This window comes from Aotus nancymaae, unplaced genomic scaffold (assembly GCF_030222135.1).
Source record: "Aotus nancymaae isolate 86718 unplaced genomic scaffold, 86718_ANA_hifiasm-v0.15.2.pri h1tg000020l, whole genome shotgun sequence".
NCBI lineage: Eukaryota > Metazoa > Chordata > Mammalia > Primates > Aotidae > Aotus > Aotus nancymaae.
Window position 1 is genome coordinate 26335196 of NW_026988432.1, and position 23232 is coordinate 26358427.

Below are 23232 nucleotides of genomic sequence, written 5' to 3' on the forward strand. Positions count from 1 at the left end.
CACATGGATTAAACTTTATGACCTGCATCTGCAGACATAGTAAAAATAATTCATTAGGCACGCACCTCAGCAAACCTCCCTTCCACAGATTATTTATGTAATTACAGTGCTCAAACCAGAAGACTTATAATTATTCAGTTAGGCTCACTACTAACTAAAACCTGTGTTGCCTCCTGACTTCACACTGTAACTAATCCACTGATAACTGATACCATAATAGATTCCATTTGTTATACTGGATGATAAAATTAAAGTTATTATTGAAATGCGACTGTCTTTCTTTCATAATCTGACTAAATTGTTGACAAAGGCAATTCAAAGTAATCAAAGGCTTTAAATCGTCTTTTTGGCTCAGATCCAAAAAATATTTCTGACCGCCACTCCTGAGCTAATTTCTGCTTTAATTTATTTAACCATGTTTTCTGTGGTCAGTCTATAAATTTATTACAAATCCATTACTTAACAAAGATGAGTATCTCATAAAGATCACTGTCAACATCCAGGAGTCAAATTTTGCCATTTTCCTTTGACAAGGCTTTAACTGCAATACTATATAATCTTAAATTAACAGTAGAAACAGTAATCCAGAATAAGAAATGCACCTGAACTTAAGTAAGATTGTAATAAGGACATGCTAAGTTACCTGACTTAGGGAATCACAATATGTGGTAATTGGGAATAAATTAAATGAGGTTCATAATACTCTCTGACCTAGCCCACCGGTAATTTAGAAGCATCTGCTGTCCCTTCCTCTAACATAAATGTGTTCAAAAATGAACTCAACTCATTATTACTGGAGAAAGTTTCCAAATCAAAACTACTATAATAAGGTTATACTTCACATATACTACAATGGCTAAAATTAAAAAGACAGATAACAAGTAATGAGAATGTGCAGAAACTGGAACTCTATACCCTGCTAGTGAGAATGTAAAGTGGTACAGCCATTTTACATACAGTCTAGCAGTTTCTCAAAAAGTGAGTTACCTTACGATCCAGCAATTCCACTTGGGTATGTACCCAGAAGAAACAAAAACACACGAATACTTATACACAAATGTTCATAGCAGTATCCTTCATAATATAGCCAAAAAGTGGAAATTATGTCCATCAACGAATAAATTCATGAACAAAATGTATGTGGAGTACTACTAAGCCATAGAAAGGAGTGAAGTATTGGTATTCTACATGGATGAAGCTTGAAACATTATACTTAGTGAAAAGAAGTCATGAAAGACTACATTATATAATTCTAATCTATATAAAATGCCCTGAATAAGCAAATCTATAGAGACAGAGAGCAGAATAGTGGTTGTCTAGAGCTACTGGGAATGGAGATTTAGGGGTGATAGTTAAAAGGGTATGGAGTTTCCACAGTCATAAAAATGCTCCAAAATGGAGAGTAGTAATGACTGTACCATGTTGTGAGTATACTAAAAATCATCAAAATGTACACGTGAAATGGGTGACTTGTATGTCATATGAATTCTCTCTCAAAATCTCAATAAAGCTATTAAAAAATGCCCAACACCAAACAACACAAAACAAAACAGATTTTACTTGGGAAAGCAAAAGAACAAGGCCACTTAAAGAGAATTCAAACATTTGCTTCATGTGAAGCTTGTAAAATGTCATTTTTATTACACCAGATTTTCGTAAGTGTAAGATGATTACTATGTCATGAGAGAAGCAGGAAAAAAAGCCAACAACTTAGGAAAAAAACTACAATTTGGTCCTAGGTTCTTGGCTTATAAAATGAAATTATGGCTCTCCCAGTCTGTTTTCCTCATTTTAATTAAAAAGGGAAAAGCGTGGGTGTGCACACGCATGAGTGTATTCGAAGTGTGGACACTCCTTCCAGGGGTGCATGTTATCTACATACAATTTACCCCAGTAATATCATCTCCTGTGATAATCTGATAACCTACAAATCTCTCAGTCACTGCTACCCAAAAAATGAATGAAGAAAATGCCAGTGGTTAATTTCAAGGTATACAGTAGTCCTCCCTTATCCATGGCGGATATGTTCCAAGACTTCCAGTGGATGCATGAAACTTTAGATAGTACTGAACCCTGCATATACTGTTTTTTCCTATACATACATACCTAATAATAAAGTTTAACTTACAAATTAGACACAGTAAGAGATTAACAATAATAGCTAATAATAAAACAGAATAATTTTGACGATATCCCAGCACTTTGGGACCATTATTAACTAAAGGATACTGGAAGACAAGCACTGTGAGACCATGACAGTCAATCTGATAACTCAAGTTGCTACTTAAGGTTGACCTTAAGGTGGGTAGTGGAGACAGCATGGCTACGCTGGACAAAAGGTTTTACATCCCAAGCAGAATGGAGTGAGATTTCATCATGCTTCTCAGAACAGTGCACATTTTAAAATTTATGAAATGTTTGTTTCCAGAATTTTTCATTTAATATTTTTGGACTGTGGTTGACCATGGATACCTGAAGCCACGGAAAGTGAAACTGTGGATAGGGGTTGTACTTGTAATTGTCTCTTTCTGACCAGGAAGACTATTCTGAAGAACAGTCATATACTTGGTAAATAGAAATAATCCTTTTAAAATCTTAGACAGTTAATGTAACAAAATGAGATACAGTTTTCTAACTCCAAATATCTTGTCCAACAAGATATTTATCTACTGTTCATAGCAAAAGTAAGAGATCACTACTAAGATCTGTCCAAGACAGTGGTTTATCAAGTGATGACTTGTCTCACACACCTTGGGGGCTTTTCAAAGACCATCTGTACCAAAATGTAAGTAAAGTTACAATATATTTATTTGACAATCCAAATTACATTTGCAAGACTCCACATTATTTAAGCTCAATTGTTTTAAATACAGCTCCATATCTAAACAGGTTCATAAATACTATCTGGCACATAGTATATATTCAACACTGTAGTTCTCTATCCAGTCACTTTAAATTACGTAACATGTAAGAGACTTCTCAATCAAGATGAGTAAGTGGGTATACATAATCACCTCCTCTCTCTGCTCCAGGCACATACCAATAACAGAAAAACTATTTAAAACAGTCATCCTCTCCAAACTGATCATGAAATTCATATGGAAACAATCCATATGTCCAAACTGATGATAAATAAAACCCACAGTGGAAAGCAGAGACTAAAGATAGGAGGTACTAGGAGTGCCAAGACCATATACAAAGGGCAGGGGACAGGAATTTGACTTCTTGGAATAATATGGAGACAGACGACAGCCAAACTCTCTGGGAGCTACAACTGGGCACCTGCCCATAAATCAAGTGCTGGTAAAATACAGTCAATTCAGAAATAAGTACACCTAGGAATAAAATATTTGCCCATGGCAGGGATATGTTTCAGAGAAATCTATGTAATCAGGAATTAGGCCCTGAGCATACCTGCAGAACAGAACTCAATTTCCTCAGGAACAGAGTCCCCCACGTCCTAAATTTGTAAGATATGGTTCTGAGATGTGAATCCCAAATGCCAGGGTAAGGCAAAATTGCCCCTTAGGGTGAAGCAATGACAGGATGAAAAAATACAAAATAAAATGAATGAATTTTCTCAAAACAAACTTAGCCAACAAATACAAAATGGACTACAAAACATAAGGAAATCCAAAGCCATTAAAAAATAACAACAGACCAGGTACTGTGAGATCATGACAGTCAATCTGATAACTCAAGTTGCTACTTAAGGTTGACCTTAAGGTGAGTAGTGGAGACAGCATGGCTATGCTGGACAAAAGGTTTTACATCCCAAGCTCACATCTGTAATCCCAGCACTTTGGGAGGCTGAGTTGGGCAGATCACTTGAGGTCGGGTGTACGAGACCTGCCTGGCCAACATGGTGAAACCTGTCTCTACTAAAAATACAAAAATTAGCCAGGCATGGTGGCGTGCACCTATAATCCCAGCTACTGGAGAGAACTACAGGCTGAGACATGAGAATCACCTGAACCCTGGAGGCAGAAGTTGCAGTGAGCTGAGATGATACCACTGCACTCCAGCCTGGGCGATGGAGCAAAACTTTGTCTCAAAAATAATAATAATAACAAAGCACAAATACCCACTACAAAAGTTCCTTGTGGAAAACATTGCAAAATACAATTTCCACCTCACAGAGACAATTCCATTATACATACCACTCTAGACTTATCAGTACATATAAACAAATACAAATATCATGACATCATTTAACAAAAATGGGATCATAGTCTATGTTTTATTTATGTATGTATCTATTTATAAGACAGGGTCTCACTCTATCACCTAGTCTGGACCATAGTGACATGATCACAGCTCTCTGCAGCCTTGAACTCCTGGGTTCAAGCAACCCTCCCATTTCAGCCTCCCAAGTAGCTAAAACTACCACCACACCCAGCTAATTTTTATTTTTTTCGTAGATGGCGGGGTATCACTTTGTGGTTCAGGTTGGTCTTGAACTCCTGGCCTCAAGTAATCCTCCAACCTCGGCCTCCCAAAGTGCTAAGATTACAGGCATGAGCCACTGAATCTGGCCTCATGTATTGTTTAATAACTAACTTTTCTACACCATGAATATCCTATCAATAAATATTTTGTTGTTTTATTCTATTGTTCTGAAAGACCAAAACTGTAACTGATGCTATTATTGAAAATTTTAACAGAGAATTGACGCTAATTTTATTAAGCGTAATAGCACCGTGATTATGTTTTTCAGAAGTCTGTATAGATTTGTGAGTCACACAGGAGTATTTTATGAGCGACTCAGGAATATTTTATGAGTTACTATCATATTTGGAATTGGCTTTAAATGACTCCAAGAAAAAAAAAGGAGGGAGTAAAAACAAATTAAAGATTGGTAAAATGCTGATAATTGTTGAAGCTGGATGATAGGTGGTTTATTATTTTCTCTATACTTGGTATGTTTGAAAGTGTCATATAAAAAATTCCAATATTCTTTAACTGAACTATAACTGGAAATGAGAAACTGAGTTTGCTATTGTAAGGCAATCAGGCAATTCCATTTTTATAAATGTTATGGAGCTGTATTATTTTTATCGTAAGCAACTTCCAGGGAACAAGTTATGAGATACAGTTAATTCTACCAGTTTACAATCACTGACAATGAAAATGTTGAAGATGACCCAAAATTAGAAATATATTTAGGCTATCTAATTAAAATTATCTTTCTCTTTCAAAAACAGGTTATATGCCGGGCATGGTGGCTCACGCCTATAATCCTAGCACTTTGGGAGGCCGAGGCGGGTGGATCACAAGGTCAGGAGTTCAAGACCAACCTGACCAATAAGCTAAAACCCTGTCAGTACCAAAAATACAAAAATTAGCCGGGCATGGTGGCACGAGCCTGTAGTCCCAGCTACTCAGGAGGGTGAGGCAGGAGAATTGTGTGAGCCCAGGAGGCAGAGGTTGCAGTGAGCAAAGATTGTACCACTACTCCAGCCTGGGTGAGTAAGATTCCACCTCAAAAAAAAAGGTTATATTATAAAGTAAAATTCAAATAGGTTGAATATATAATAACTAGTGAAAATATTTCACGCTTATCAGGTTCTTAATTTGAAAAGCTATTAATTTTAGACTTCCCTTCCGTAAAATCCTAAAGATTGGCTAAAATGAAAATCCAGAGTCTGATTGTTACAAATTTCAAGTCAAAGGAAGATAAGTTTGGAGGTTTCACTCTGTATTTTCAAGAGCCTCTGTATTACTCTAAAATGTGTTAATAGACTGGGTGCAGGGGCTAACACCTATAATTCCAGCACTTTGGGAGACTGAGTTGGGTGGATCACTTGAGGTCAGGAGTTTGAGACCAGCCTGGCCAACATGGTGAAACCCCATCTCTACTAAAAACACAAAAATTAGCCAGCACAGTGGTGTATGCCTATAATCCCAGCTACTCGGGAGGCTGAAGCACAAAAATTGCTTGAACCCAGGAGGCTGAGGTTGGCAGTGAGCCGAGATCACACCACTGCACTCCAGCCTGGGTGACAAGAGCAAGACTCTGTTTCAAAAATAAATAAATAAATAAATAATAAAACATGTAACAATTTGCAACCACAAAACCAGATTACTGATAATGTTGACATACAACCTCAGAAAATGTGCTTTATACTTAAACACAATTTCTTATTATTTCATACATAAAATATCTTTCTATTCCTTCCACCTGGATTTCAATTCTTTTCACAACAAATAAAGCTTTAACTCTAAAATATTCAAATAAAATTGTAACTAACCTTTATATATGCACTTGGGTAGATCTTATGAACAGCATCTCCAGGTGCACGTCCGGCTTCTCTGTCTAAGTAGTAACTCTGTACAAAGACCGCATGGTCGCTAAGGCACCTGACCCAAACATCACCTTCACCTTTACATTCCAACTGCACACCTTTGCCTATGTGCAACCTTAGGAAGAAAAAAGAAATTACAATTCATCTTGGTAAGTATTTTAAATTAAGTTTTAGTTCACACTATATAGCATGCTTAATATTGAAAAATTAAAAAAAAAAAAGGACGTCATATAAAACCAAAAGATAGCTATTAACACTTTGGTATATTTCCTTTTTTCTTTTCCTGTTCATATGTAATAATGATGCATATATATACAGTGCTTACTATGTGTCAGGAGCATGCAGTATGAATTCTCATTAAACCCTTACAACTCAATAAGTACTATTATTCTCATTTTTTTAGATAAGGAAACTAAGGCATACTGCCTAATTGATAGTCACTAGCCACATGTGACTATTTAAATTAAATTGAAACTAATTAGAAATCTGATTAGTCAATTATGTCAGCTATAATTTAAGTACTCAATAGCTACATGTGGCTAGGGGCTACTGAACTGGGCAGTGCAAATATGAATCATTTCCCTTATCACAGAAAATTCTATTAGCCAGAACTGGCTTAGAGATTAATTTGCCAAAGTCACACGGCAAGTGAAAGAGCCAAGATTATGTGCTTAGGCACACACATCCTTAAAAAGCTGAGATCATACAATAGCTAAACTGGTATTTTCCTGTAATATTTCACTGTAAGCATTTCCATTTCAGTATATAAACTTTTTTTTTTTTTGGAAATTGAGTCTTGCTCTGTCATCCAGGTTGGGATGCAGCGACACAATCGCAGCTCACTGAAATATCCGCCTCCCGGGTTCACGCAATTCTCCTATCTCAGCCTGCTGAATAGCTGGGATTACAGGTGTGCACTAATACGTCTGGCTAATTTTTGTATTTTTAGTAGAGATGGGGTTTCACCATGTTGGTTAGGCTGGTCTTGAACTCCTGACCTCAAGTGATCTGCTCAACTCGGCCTCCCAAAGTGCTGGGATTATAGGCGTGAGCCACTGCGCCTGGTCTCATCATACAAAGTTATAAACATTTTAATGACTATATAAAAAATGAAAAATTTGTATTAACCATTTCCCTTTTATTACCAACGTTTAACATTATAAGTAAAACTTTGAGAAACATGTTCTCATTTAATATTACTTCCTTTCAGTAATTTGTAGAAATGTATGATCACAGAAAATTTTCAAACTGAATTCCAAAAGGTATATTTACTATTCAAAACACAGAAACCTAACATAAAAAAGGCCATCTTTTATCATTATATGTTAAACAACACAAACATCTACAATTAAGATGGCGTTCTTGTTTACAAATTCTGAATTTTCAACATGACCTTTATTCCTTTATTTATATTTAAGAACACATATATGTAGGAAAACATAACTTTGAACAAAAGACAATGTACTATGCTCAATTTTTAAAGTAACTATCTAACTATACAATCAATACCTTGCTCTCTCAATGGCTTCTGTCCTGTGGACATTGGAGAGTTGACCCAAACAAAAGCGATCTCCTCCAGAAGGGTCCACGTATCCATCAACAGTAACAATAGGGCAGCTTGAAGGAACCTTAAACGTCTCTCCTACCTGAACATCCATTTCAAAGTAAGCAATGGAACACCAATACTCAGGAGCTATAGGAAATAAATGGGAAAGAACATTCTCCCATGAGAGAAAGATATAAGGCTTTCATTGCACTCCACAAGACAAAGCTTTTCCTAAAAGAAAGGGTGAAGGGAGGAGAGAGGGAAATGTAATGCACCCAAAACAACTGGATTAAAATAACGTAATGCATTAAAAAGTAGGAATTTCCAAGTCTTCTATTTTCTAACTCAGTACCTAGCACTGTTCTTAAATGGTTGCTAAGGCACCTGACCCAAATATCACCTTCACCGTTTTGTTGTTGTTTAAAATTTCTAATTACCACTCATCCTCAAGTTCTAAAAAGTTGTTTTTTAAAATCTGGAATTTGATTCTTACCTCAAAGGACCAGGTCAACTGAGAATTTAAAGAACATAAATCATCAGAAACTAAAATAAGTTATTTTACCATGTTTCATCTGACTACACATATTCTCTATGTAGTCTCAACTTTTATTTTTTTTTTTTTGAGAGGGAGTTTCGTTCTTGTTACCCAGGCTGGAATGCAACAGCGCGATCTCAGCTCACTGCAACCTCCACCTCCTGGGTTCAAGCAATTCTCCTGCCTCAGCCTCCCGAGTAGCTGGGACTCAGGCGAGCACCACCATGCCCAGCGAATTTTTGTATTTTTTAGTAGAGATGGGGTTTCACCTTGTTGACCAGGATGGTCTCAATCTCTTGACCTCGTGATCCACTCGCCTCGGCTTCCCGAAGTGCTGGCGTGAGCCACTGCACCCGGCCTCAACCTTTATTTTTTAAAAACACATTGACCCTAAGATGTATTCCAGGGAACTGTCCTTGAATAACATCAATTCATGACATATTTTTATAGATTCCCTAATTGAGAGAAAGTGCATAAGCAGGTCAGCTATCCCATCCCTGAGTTAAGGTTAATTATACTCTAATCACACAGTTGTTGTACGCACAGATTCTCAACTGTCTCTTGGACAGAAGGTCATTTGTCCCATGTATGCCAAAGCAAAAGATAGTTTTAGTAAAGTCAGGTCATGTTAACTAAGTTTGATGATGTATTTTAGTGTATTTGAACAATATATAATTTTAAATAATCAAAAAAAAGAGGTGCTACTGTGTATTTGAACAATATAAAAAAAGAGGTGCTACTTTGTTTGACTTGCAGAGACAACTGATCAAGCATTTCTAATTTTTATCTGAATACAACAATTATTACATCAAGCCCAAATACATAAAAATTATTTGGCTTTCCTTTTTTAACTAATTTAACAGATATCTATAGAGCATCTAGGGACCTTTCTGGGCACTGCACACACAGTAAAAAACAACTACAGTCCCTGTTCTCACAGAGGTACGGGGCAGTCAAGTAAACAAATAACTCAGATAATGATGAACACTTATTTGGAGAAAATAAGATAGGGCATGAAACAGCAGATGATTGGGGGACGTCCTATCTGAAAAGATGAGATCTGAAAACCTTCTATCCATGTGAAGACTGTGAATAGATTTCAGAGAGGAAGCAAAAGCAAAGATCCTAGGGTGGAAATGGGTTTGACATATTTAAAACATTTATCTGTATCTCAATATGCTATTTATGAACTTTAAACTAGAATTCGAAGCAATAAAACTTCGAACAATTTTACTTTCAACAAAGTTACTTAGAATGACAAGATCTTAAGGGAAAAAAACCTCAAAAAAGCATGAATGATGCTTAACATTTTTAAAAAAAGAAAACAGGCTGGGCACGGTGGCTCACACCTGTAATCCCAGCACTCGGGGAGGCCAAGGTTGGTGATCACCTGAGGTCAGGAGTTTTCGAGACCAGTCTGACCAACACAGAGAGAAACTCCATCTCCACTAAAAATACAAAATTTGCTGGGCATGGTGGCAGATTCCTGTAATCCCAGCTACTCTGGAAGCTGAGGCAGGAGAATCGCTTGAACCCAGGAGGCAGAGGTTGCAGTGAGCCAAGATCGTGCCACTGCACTCCAGCCTGGGCAATAAGAGCGAAACTCCATCTCAAAAAAAAAAAAGAAAGAAAGAAAAGAACTTGTAAAAGCTATGTACCCTAATTGCTTTTCAAAATGCTGCCAAGCAATAAAGTACTTTCCAATGAAGAGTTAATAAAACAGATCACAGGAAGGTTGGATAATTCAAAAACTTAAAAATTCAAATGTTTTGCCATGTCACTCTAATGAATTTGTCACAAAGATAAATATTTGTTTAAATATATTTTATTATGGTTAGAACATAAAAACCACACTAAGTGTCTTCGCTGAGTGTCTTCTTAAAAAAACAGTTTTGAAGTATTTATGAAATTCTTTTCAGCCAGGCATGGTGGTTCATGCCTGTAATCCCAGCACTTCGGGAGGCTGAAATGGGCAGATCACATGAGCCCAGGAGTTCGAGACCAACCTGGGCAACATGGTGAAACCTTGTCTTTACGAAAAATAGAAAAATTGGCTGGGTGTAGTTGTGTCCATCTGTAGTCCCAGCTACACAGGAGGCTGAGATGGGAGGATCACCCAAGACTGGGAGGTCAGGGCTGCAGTGAGCCATAATGCCACTGCACTCCAGCCCAGGCCACAGAGCGAGACCCTGCCTCAAAAATTTTTTTTAAAATATATATTTTTATATTTTTTAAATATAAAAATATATCTCAAAAATATCTCAAAAATTTTTAAAAATATATATATATTTTTAAATACATATGTTAAAATATATATTTTTTTTTAAATTTTTTGAGACATGGTCTCAGTCTGTGGCCTGGGCTGGAGTACAATGGCATTATGGCTCACTGCAGCCCTGACCTCCCAGACTCAGGTGATCCTCCCATCTCAGCCTCCCGTGTAGCTGGGACTACAGATGGACACATCTTTAGTTTATATATAAACTAAAGTTTTTACTACAGAAAATGTAATGTGAAGACATTACATTATGCTATGGACAAGAAGCTTCGGCAAACAACTGATAGGGATACCGGTTAAACCAAAACTACAGAGATCATCTAAGACAAGATAACAATTACCCAATGTTTTGGAAGCACCCCCCCCCAAAAAAAAGGAACAGTAACAGTACTTAAAAGTAGTCTTTACACAATCAGTCCAAATATTAAATTTTGTTATAAACAAATATTTATGATGCTAGGTTAAAAAAAAAATGAGGGCTGGACGCAGTGGATCACACCTGTAATCCTAGCACTTTGGGAGGCTGAGGCGGGCAGATCACGAGGTCAAGAGATCCCACTATGTTGTCCAGGCTGGTTTCAAACTCCTAGGCTCAAGTGATCCTCCTGCCTCAGCCTCCCAAAGTGCTGGGATTACAGACATGAGTCACCACACCAAGCTTGAAGAATTTAAAAAATATATTTTTAAGTGATTTTATTTTTAATCTTTGTGGGTACATAGGAGGTGTATATATTTATGAAGCACATGAGATGTTTTGATACAGGCACATAATACATGATAATCATGTCTTGGAACATGGGGTACACATCCCCTCAAGCATTTATCTTTTGTGTTATAATCTAATTATACTGTTAGTTATTTTAAAAAGGACAGTTAAATTATTGACTACAGTCACCCTGTTGTGCTCTAAAATATTAGACCTTATTCATTCTAACTACTTGTTGTACTATTAACCATCCACACCTTCCCGAACTCACCACTGCCTTTCCCAGCCTCTGGTAATACCCTCTGTCTCCATGGGTTCAATTGTTTTGATGTCTAGATCCCACAAATAAGAACATGTGATGTTTGTCTTTCTCTGCCTGGCTTATTTCACTTAATATAATATCTCCAGTTCCATTCATGTTGTCACAAGTGACTAAATCTCATTATTTTTTATGGCTGAATAATACTCCACTGTGTATAAGTCAAGCTTAAAGAATTTTAAGCATACCAGAATGGTACAGGAAGTTCCCCCACTGTACTCATTCCTCAGTTTCAGCCATTACTAACTAATGACCAATCTTGTTTCACTCATACTCTTTTTTTTTTTTTATGAGGCAGAGTCTTGCTCTTGTCGCCCGGGCTGGAGTGCAGTGGTGCAATCTTGGCTCACTGCAGCCTCCGCCTCCCAGCCTCCCGAGTAGCTGGGATTATAGGTGGCCACCACTACGTCTAGCTAATTTTTGTATTCATACTCTCACATTCTTTCTTCATTCTATATTGCTTTGAAGCAAATCCTATATAATAGTTTTTATATGTAAGTATCTTAGTATATATTCCCAGTAAAGGTTTTCCAAAATATAAACACAGTGTCCATAATGATTAATTTAAAGGGTAACATACTATTCTTAATAATTGTTCTGTTAATAATTTTCTTCGTGTAAATAATGTTCTGTTATTATTTATGTTGGTTTCAATTTTTCTTCTAGCTGTTTAAAAAAACAGAAGGCAGTATCTCTGTGTTTATAACTTTTCTCATATTTTAGTTTAAGAGATTTACAGAATTTCTAGATCGAAAGGCCACATTACAGTGGCATCAGAGTATGAGAACCAGTTTTACCATGCTCACTAGCAGTAGATGTGATAGTTTAATAAACTTTTTGCTGATTTAAGAGGCAAATATTTGTTCTAGTTAGGAAAAAAGTGAGGCTAGTGGGGCAGAAGCATTCTTTTAACAATATATATTTACCTTCTTTAATGGATTTTCTGTGTTTTATTGTATATTGTGATTTTAAACATTTTTGTAGGTGAAGGGGTCTAGCCTTTTCATAAACACTTTGAGAAATGTAATATACAAAAAAGTACATAACACAAGTAAGTATAAAGTCTAAATTCACTAAAACTAATACTCATGTAACCACTACCCAGCCCAGATTGAGAACTAAAACATTACAGCACCCCAGAAACCCTCCTACCCCATGAATTTTGTCTCTGTCAAGACCTTCTCTTCCCTTCTCCCCAGAGGTAGCCACTGTCCTGCTTTTTATGGATTCACTTTTTTTGTTTTATTTTTAAATTTTTATTTATATATATATTTTTGAGATGGACTCTTGCTCTGTCATCCAAGCAGAGTGCAGAAGTGCAATTCAGCTCACTGCAACCTCCACCTCCGGGTTCAAACGATTCTCCTGCCTCAGCCTCCCGAATAGATGGGATTATAGGCACCCGCCACCACACCTAGCTAATTTTTGTATTTTTAGTAGAGATGGGATTTCATCATGTTGGCCAGGCTGGTCTCGAACTCTTGACCTCAAGTGATCTGCCCCACCTTGGCCTCCCAAAATGCTGGATTACAGGCGTGAGCCACTGTGCCCAGCCCTTTTTTGCTCTTTAAAGTGATGAATATATTCCTAAACAGTCTAGTTTAATAATCTGGATTTACTTGTTTTTTTAATTATATAAATGGAATTACTGTATCAGAATCTTGATTCATGTGAATGAATATATTGTGGTAAGAAGGAAAATCTAGAGTCTGAAGAATGAGAATTTTTTTGCTGGCAGCATCCTTGAGAGTCATTAGTGGCTCCTGGCAACTTAGGGATCTCAGTGTTTGTATAGCTTAGTCGGAGATAGTCTGCAGGAGTGAGGGTAGTCAAGGCTCTGAAGAAAGACATACCCTAGATAGAATCATAGGTGGGGATAGGGGTGGGGCCATTTAGCTAGTCATTTGGACCTGTTTTTGATTCAGCAGTTGCCTTTGGCCTCTTGATAGAACTTAATTCATTCTTTTCACGGCAGAACTAGTGTTTAGGCCCAACATCTCCTGGTGGTTAGAAAATAGCATTAACTAGTTGAGGTTATGCATTTATAGCAGTATGCATTGACATTAAAGCCTCTGTTTGATTAACTCATGTCATGATGAGTATTGTACTTATCTGAGAAGTGACCCTATAATTATATTAAAACCTGTGTTTGGGAATTTCAATCAATACTAAATCAATCTAAATACAGGGAATCAATTTTTAAATACACTTACCAGGATGATTGGAAATGGGAGGCTGGAATGCAAGCTCATTGTGAACAGGCCCTAAAGAAAAGACAACAAAAATTCCATTTTTATTTATTAAAAGTTGTCTAATGCTAAAACTTTTGGTAAATCTTACTTAAATATAACTATTATAGGTTAAGAGTTGTTTAAAACAAGCTTATGCAACGTCTAAGAACTTAAAAGTTTAAATTACTTTACAATAAGCAAATCATATTGAACTATTAATAATTTTGTGGCTATTTAATAACTAACATTTTAGTGCTACCTGCCAAGTGCTATTACACAATTTACACATAATTTTACATCCAGTATTTAATATAGAATATAAATGAATTATTCATGTAATGTGCAATACAACACAATTTATAGTGCAATGTATAATAATAAACTGTGAGGTCTATCCTAAAAACAAGTGCTTATGTTAATTAAGGATATAATATAATGAAATTGTAGCTAACATAATTGAAAACTTGTTATGTGTTAAGACACTGTGCTAAACACCTCACATAAATTATTACATTTACTTCTTACAAACACCCCTTGAGGTAGATACTACTAATATTACTCTTGAGGCTTAATGAGGTGAAATAACTTGTCAATGGTCACAAAGCCAGTAAAAGGTTCAAACCCAACACCCTTAACCGCTATGATGGTCCAGGGAGCCATTAAAAATTACGGTCTCTTAAGAAATAGAAAAAATAGTAACATAACTGAAAAGAAGCAAGATATATACAATATACATATAGTAGGAGCCCTCTGTCAATTTACATATACCTGTTTATATGACTGGAAGGAAAACGACAAAATATTAGAAGTGGCTATTTTTGAGTAGCAGGATTCAAAGTAATTTTGCTTTTCTTATTTACCCTTTTCTATATTGTCTAAGTTTTCTTTGGTACTATTAATATTATAATGAGATTGATTTTACTAAGCCATATGAACAGTGCTCCTATTCCACCTGAAACTAGAGGTTATCTGTAGGGTATTCCTCCCAATCATGCTGGCACAGAGTTATTGATAGATTCAACATTATCCAAAGTACACTGAATACTATGCTGAGGGAAACCTTGAGAACTTAGTGCTCAAAGGGTTTCAATCCATTATGGGTGGATATACAAGACACACATGAGATCTAAGAACATATACAAAGCAAACAAACAAATGAATGGAAATCAATGTGATGTTAATGAAACATTAGCAACAGAGAAATAAATGTATTCAGCAAACATTACTCCTCTAAAATAAAAAGGTATAACTATGAAAAATAATACTGTTCACAAAAAATAATGAAAAGCACTATTTAATGAAACAAAATCACAGGATGAATAAAAGATGTAAAAACATTAAAAAAAAAAAAAAAGAAAAGAAAACAAAGCCCTACCAAAAAAAAAAAAAAAAAGCCCTTACAACAAAAACAAGAGCTTACAGTAATGTCCGGGATGGGGCGGCATAGGCGGGTGGTGCTGAAGATGGCCGTTTTGGTGGTGAGGCAAATTAGGTGTGTATGGTGCAGTCCTACTTCCAGTCCAGGTGGTAGTGCTGTCTAAAAATTAAGGCCCACATGGGTTAATTTGCTTTTATAAAGGCTGCCTACTTTTTTCTCAACTATTTAAAAGATTTTTTTTAAAGTATGTACATACTATGATGGTAAGTAGCTGGCTGACCAGTAAATCCATTCTGCTGCTGTCCTGGCTGAGGCCCTGATGCTATCTGCAACAGTCCTTCACTATGGCTGCCCCCCAGTATACTGGTGGGCTGACCTAGAGGAACAAGAAGACATTAACACGGTACATTCATAGATGTCATCTTATGATTTCATATACTAAATGAAGGACCAATTTTATCTGATAATGCACAATTATAAAGATGGGCAAAAAGTGTAACTCACCCATGGCCTGTCACGTAAAAAACCTAAAGTTATCTATAAAAGCAAATCTTAACTTGATGAAGCTCAAAATTATTCCATTTTAGGTCATTTTCTCGCTAATTTTAGTGGCTTATTTCTTCACAAACATAATTCAAATGCCGGCAAAACACCACTGTCTGGCCTATCATGTTAACTTCTTCAGAAGTAATCAGTTCATCCCTGGCCACTCCATCAGCTCTCTCTGGACCTTTCTGATTAGGACCCCAAAAATCCAGGCTCAAGAAAATGTTGAAAACTCAAAAGTTAATCATTATCAGCACTGGCATTGGTAATGGCAGAATGCTAGGGTTTGACAGAGAAAAGCCGAGCAGGAAATTATTTTAAATAGGATGTGATGGTGAAGATGAGGAAGTTAAAAAGATCTAGCTCTGCTGTCCAATCAATATACCATTTACTGGTTAAAAACAAAACAAAACAAAAAACCATCAGTATACTTTGAAATTTTTTCAAGAGCTTTTATAAACCAAGAATCATTTCTTTTCAAGAACACCATCATATTAGATTTATAAGAAATTAGTTGCCCTCTCTGTATGTAATATACCAAGAGAACCAAGCCTCTCTTGGCTTCTATTCTCTGTATGTAATATACCAAGAGAACCAAGCCTCTCTTGGCTTCTATTCTATTCAAAAACTATTCTATGATATTGCTTAATGTCCTACATTTTCAAGGCTTCTTTTTTAAAGTAAAACAAACTTGATTTCTTAAAGAGTGGTATGTAAGTCAACTGTTTATCCCATTTGGAAAGCACTACATTTATAATTATTTTTTCACTGGCATCACCTCATTCTTTTCTAAATGGGAATATAATCTGATGGAAGAGAGTAAATGTCGCCACTGCTCAAAGTAACAAAGAAAAGAAATATTTTTCTTTTCTCTACACATCACATTTCCTTAAAGCTAAAAATTACAAAACCAAAAGCTAAAGAGAATATTTCAACACTCCCAAATTATTTATTTGTAAAGATGACATCTTAGCAACCTCCCTTCCTACTCATCCCCCAGATTCTGCAAGTTATCTTTAAAGGTTAATTATGGTTTTGTCCATGTTTTTAACAATTCTACATGCTACATACTCTTAGCTAACTTACAAAAATTGTCACTAACTACACAAATTATTTTACTTTACAGGCATTTAGAAGGAAATTCTTAAAATATTCAGGTGTCAAATGAACATAAATTGTAAAGTGACCCATTGTAGTTATCCATACTGAATACTTCCTTATACAATTCTAAGTATGTAAAATAAGGTTAAACAATTTAATACAACTAAATCAGCTCATGTAAAACAGCCTTCCAAATCTTCTATTTTAGTTCAACTTCTTTTCTTTCATTTAATTTTATCAATATACTTTTTGAAATCTAAGGAAACATTTTGACACAAGTTCTAAAACTTACAGTATTTATAGTATTCAATTATTAAAATCTACCCAATAAATACTAGGATAAAATTTGCTCCATTTCATTTATATTGCTTTTTCTAATCTTCGAATAGGACTCAACTTCAGGGAACAAAACAGTCAAAATGAAGTCACTTTAGTAAAAATTAACAAAGGCACAGAAATTCAGTGTCCAGATAATATCAACAGAAGTAGGTAGCTGTGCTCTAGCACTAATCTACATTCAAGTGGCTAAAATGTACCTTCTTTTATTTTCTATCACTACTCACTGTTTGTCAACCATATTCCTAATTTGGTAAATAAAAAGTAGACAGGTAACAGAAGCACCAAGTGATTAAGGATCTGGGTAAGTGCTTAACCTACATGACCCATTTAGAATATGCTGCCCATACTGAGATTGTCATCTCTTATATAGCAAACCAAAAACATATTGCTTCAAAGTGGTATAATGAATGAAAGAGGTGAAAATTTTGGTATACTTCACTTGAAAACTCACAATTACAGAAATCAGCCCCCATTTATTCTAAAGATCAAAATTTCTATGATGAATCTAATCTGATAGTAAAGCAAACAGAATAATGGTAACTATTCTATTTTGGTAGCAACTAACACAGTATTAGCCCAGAGCTGTCAAAAATCTGTTCTGATGTGGGTTTACATGCAATTCCCTTAGCAACTGCATGCAGCTAACACCAGACACATGCCAAGACAATGCTCTATGATTAACTGGGGTGGGGCGGAGGGGGAAGCTACTTCATTTGCCAAGCAACAAACTATCAAACCTTTGGTTACTGTGAAAATAACAGAACCAGATCATATAATCAGGCCCCCAAAAACCTGAACCTAGTAACTCCTCTGCCTCCTGTGACATGGCAGAAAAGAAGGATCCTTCTGAAACAGACTTTTTAAAAATATATATACATATATTTTTAAAAGAGATATAGAATTTAGCTTTATATCAAAATTGACTAAATTACTTAATGTCTATCTTGAGGGATATATAACAAATTTGTCAAGATCCCTTTGCACAAAGAGAAAAATCAGACAATTATAAAGTAATATTCTCCCAGATAAAGCAAAATAAGAATACTGGATTAAAAGAAAGGTTGTAATTCCATTAACACAGACCTTCATAAACATCTTGGATCAAAACTACTTGTTAACTATTTAAATATTTCTCCAAAATCTATCTGAGAGCTGAAGATGCTACTTCTACATGTAATAGTAAAGTACAAATTACATCATTAATTTAAATCAATATTGTAATCAAATCATTAATTTAAATCAATATTATAGTCAAAGCCATTACTTAAACTCAAAGTGATTGTATACGTCTATTTAATACCTGTTTACCTATGAAAGATACCACAGTTACTTTTAACGTTTACTTAATTGGCATGTCCCTCCAAGTGACTGGACAACTCAACTTGCTGACTACATCTGGTTCTAGAACTCACTTGTGGAAGCCACAGGAATGTTGGGAAAGTTGGCAGTGCTGGTAGCATTAGACTCAGACGGGGCTAACAGAGCTGGGGTGCTGTATGTCTCTGTTGACGCACGATTACTTGGTGGATGCTGGATGGTTTGAATTGAATGTCCTTCAGTGGATAACGATGGCTGTCCCTCAAAATCATGAACATATTCATCCTTCACCATCATACTTGATGGAGCTATGTAGAAAATTAAACATATTTTAAATTTTTATAAGCTTCTATTCCTAGAAAAAAAAAATCTTATTAGCAATATAACAACATCTAAAATCAATTACAGTGTAAATAACTAACTTTAATTCAGAATTTTTTCATATTACTTTAAAAGCATACTACTTTACCAGCAAAAGTCACTTATTTAGCAGTAATAGCATCAGATATATTTTATCAATCAATCTGACTCTCAAATTTGAAACTAGTCTATGTTCCAACAGCCTCCAGCAACAATCCTAAAAGGTACTCCTCAGTTTTTTGATAATCCTTGAATAATAATCACCTAAATACATAAGGCAAGCAAAAACCAAATGGCTGGAAAATGTGTATCCAGCTGAGAAAACCAATTATTCAGTCTAAATTGAGAATGGGTACTTAAGTGTATCTTTTTGCTAATTTCACACTGTGGAGATATGACTGGGATCTGATAGATATCCAATTCCATGATCTAGAATTACTGTTAAGCAGTATTTTAATACACTTTAAAAATGAAGTGTATTAAATGTCCCCTACAGATTTAGAACCAAAAGGTAAAATTCTAAATGAAAAGTCAAACTGAAACTTCCCTCTAGAAACCCAACCCAAATAAGAATATTTGATAAATACATGGTGTGAGAAAACTCAATAATCAATATCTTTCACCTATGTGCTTACACCTTTATAAGCAAAGCTAGATTCCAGCTGATATAACACCTTTCCATTAACAAACCAGGAAATATTTGCTCTGTTGTATGAAAAAAGAAACTAGAAACTGAATTGCATTAATAATGTTAATTCTCTGCCCAGAACCTTCCCATTTGTTTTTAGATTATTGTTTTAAGGTTTGCTTTTTATCTTTAGCAACCAATCCTTTTTTGCTTCTGAACTAACACTACTCCAGAACTTAACAATCCACTGAACTAACAGTAGGTTCTCTTCACAAAGCAGTCAATTAGTAGACCACAAAAAGGCATTCATTAAGAACCAGCCTATCATTTCCCTTACCTTTCCCTTTGTCAACCTTTGAAAACAAATCTACTACATGAAAATATCAGTTAAGTTATATGGCTATTTTTTATTAAATTGAGACACTTCACAGCCATAATAATCATCCATTGTGCAAGTTTCTTAAAAACCTCTTAAAAGTTCATGCATCAAAAGTCATGAAGATGATATTCTGAAGACCCATAAATCCCATTCCAAAGTTCCTCTTTAGAATTTAATGGAAACAAAAAGATAATCAAAAGGATGCTTAACAAATTATGTGTCAATAAAAAAAAAAACTGAACCCAATCACTCATCACTAACATTGGCCAAATTATAAAAAATGCTAAAAAGAAAAAAAATGTTTGGAGCATAAAATCAGTATGTCTACATTTATTCAGCCTTGTATTATACCCTTCAACAAAGTTCAATGATTTTCTTCATATAAATCCTGCCATCTCTAATTACTTTCTGGACATTTTAGGGTTTTTTGTTGTTGTTGTTATAATGACTGGGATCTTTTTACCAACCTACTGGCTTTGCTAGCTGATCTGAGGATACAGCTGGTCAATTTGATACTCACTGCTTCAGCTTTTCAGGTGACTCTTCAGCTTTATCAGCAATCATAACATCTTTAAGTACCAACTGTATTTTGCCTTTAAACAGTAATGACTCATAAATTTTTCTTGCCTTAAATATGCCGGCTAAACTTCCCAAATGTAAGTTTGAAACTTCTACTGGTGTACAGATCTCTTTAACCAGATACTCTATAATAACTCTTTTTTAGTAAAACTGAAGGTATCAACAAGAATAGAAAGTCTGCAATATATTTTTGCCAAGAGAAAAAAACAAGTTACAAAACACTATTGTACACTACAATCATATGCATGTTTAAAAAATCATATACTGTAAGTAAAAAAGCAAGGTCCAGAATAGTATGCACAGTATACGTTTTGTGTAAGAAAGGAGGTATGTATTTTTTGCATATAGAAACCCTGGAAGGAAACACCAGAAACTAATAAAAGTGATTACCTGAGGTAGGGGGGAATGGGGGCAGGGGTGGGAGCACTTCTTTTCACTGTATACCTTTTTATAGTATTTTGATTTATGGACCATGTATTGCCTATTCAAAAAAATAAAATTAAAAAAACATATAGTATATATTTTTTATAGTCCAGAAAAACAGACACCAAATTGTTAAATATTTCTCTTTATGGGCTAGCATTGAACAAATTCATTCATTGAAAAGATATTTCCTAAGCACCTATGTTCCAGGTACTGTTCTAGTACTTGGGATACACCCATAAACAAAACAAATACCCCTGCTGTCATGGAGTTTGCAGTCTTTTGTAGTATTTTTCCATTGTTTAAATATCTAATAGCAAGCAAACATTACTCCAGCTTCTCCTAGTTGTCTATTCTTGGGCAAGTTCCCTCACCTCTCCAAGTATCAGTCCCTTCATCTGTTAAAGTATAAATAATCCCACCTCCCATGTAGAAGTATCATGAGAATGATAACACAATACTCAGAAATCGTTAGCTCAATCTGACCTGACACAAAATGAGTACTCAGTAAGTGTTACCTATGGTTATTTCACCATATTCTTAGAGTAATCATACATATATATAGTGTTCACAAACTGTTCTAAGAGGGCTGGGCACAGTGGCACATGCCTGTAATCCCAGCAGCTTGGGAGGCCAAGGTGGGTGGATCTCCTGAGGTCAGTAGTTCAAGACCAGCCTGGACAACATGGTGAAACCCCAACTCTACTAAAAATACAAAAAAAATTTTAGCTGGGTGTGGTGGCGAGCACCTGTAATCCCAGCTACTCGGGAGGCTGAGGCAGGAGAATCGCTTGAACCCAGGAGGTGGAGGTTGCAGAGAGCCGAGATTGTGCCACTGCATTCCAGCCTCGGCAACAAGAGTGAAACTCTGTCTCAAAAAAAAAAAAAAAAGTCCTAAGAAGGTCAAATAATATACTCTCTATAGGTGACAAAGAAGCTGAAACCACTGGGCCCACCCTACATCTGTATTCTTTATCATCACCAGCAGGTAAGACACAGCACTTGTCTGATGGTATTATCACTCTCTTATCTATTTTTTTCTCTCCTCCACTAGACTATAAGCTCACTTAAGTAGACAAGACATACCTTATTATCTTAGCATCCCTGGAACCTAGTACCAAACAACACATGCTTATTAAATATTTGTTAAAATGAATACACAGGTCAACTTGGTCATAGAAAGTTTCATGAAAGATAAAAGGCAGGCTGTAAATGATTACCACAAGACTTTAACTCAAAAATGAAGGAAATGTCCCATTTTCTTAACTTTTTAGTTACCTGGTCTTGTATTATTCCTTTGTCGAAATCTAGAAGGAGCTGTGAGAAATACCCCTTGTTTTCTGAGGAAATAAGACACTGAAGACACCCTTTACAAAACCACCACTAGGGGGATCTACAAGGCTGAATACAGCTCTAGAGTCATTAAAGAAAGGCTATCAACCCATACAATCCCATTGATAACAGTGCATCAATAATTTTAGGATAGGGGAGGTGTGTCATAAGCATTCAGAATTTGAACCCCCTCACAAACAGCCCCATAGAGAGATTCAGATACACTTATCATTGCAGTCTCCCAACCTTTAATACCTACTCAGCCAAATGTTTTAATTCTCCAAAAACATGGATGGAAAATGAAGATATGAAGTGTGTTTACTTTCAAAATAAAGAAGTTATATGACATCAATGTGTGCATGGCAAAGAGGCAGAGCTTTAACCAATCTTAAAGCAACCCTTCCCAGACCACCACAACAGCTCCTAATAATAAACCTACACTTCTCATAAACCTACTAATCACTAACAAGCACCACAAGGCACTAAGTCTTCCTTCCTCTGTTAGTAATATGGGAGAAAGGTGGAAAATAAAAACAAGAAGACTTGCAAACTCTTCCTAAATTTTGGTTAAGGTCACCTAGTATTTCTGACCCATCTCTAAAATTCTGCAAACAAAAAAGGTTCCAAGTTACTACTCATTTCCCTCCAGTACAATAGCACACGTTTCTAAGATGACAGTGGTTCCTTCTTTTTTGAGATGGAGTTTTGCTCTTGTTGCCCAGGTAATGGCATGATCTCAGCTCACTGCAACCTCCACCTCCCGGGTTCAAGTGATTCGCTTGCCTCAGTCTCCTGAGTAGCTGGGATTACAGGCACCCACCCTGGCTAATTTTTTATATTTTTAGTAGAGACAGGGTTTCACTATGTTGGCCAGGCTGCTCTTGAACTCCTGACCTCACATGATCCACCCGCCAGCCTCCCAAAGTTCTG

At 35.8% G+C, this 23232-nt stretch overlaps 1 protein-coding gene across 2 annotated transcripts in view; it reads right to left on the reverse strand.

The window, feature by feature from the left end:
- SMAD4 (SMAD family member 4) overlaps positions 1-23232 on the reverse strand; it is a 54112-nt gene that overhangs the window by 11431 nt on the left and 19449 nt on the right. For both annotated transcript variants that reach the window (XM_012464276.2, XM_064379151.1), the window contains exons 5-10: positions 18697-18909; positions 15555-15674; positions 15341-15457; positions 13903-13953; positions 7815-7998; positions 6252-6420 (exon numbers count right to left, since the gene is read on the reverse strand). In XM_012464276.2, coding sequence (XP_012319699.1) covers positions 6252-6420; positions 7815-7998; positions 13903-13953; positions 15341-15457; positions 15555-15674; positions 18697-18909 — 854 coding nt within the window. The remainder of the gene's footprint in view (positions 1-6251; positions 6421-7814; positions 7999-13902; positions 13954-15340; positions 15458-15554; positions 15675-18696; positions 18910-23232) is intronic.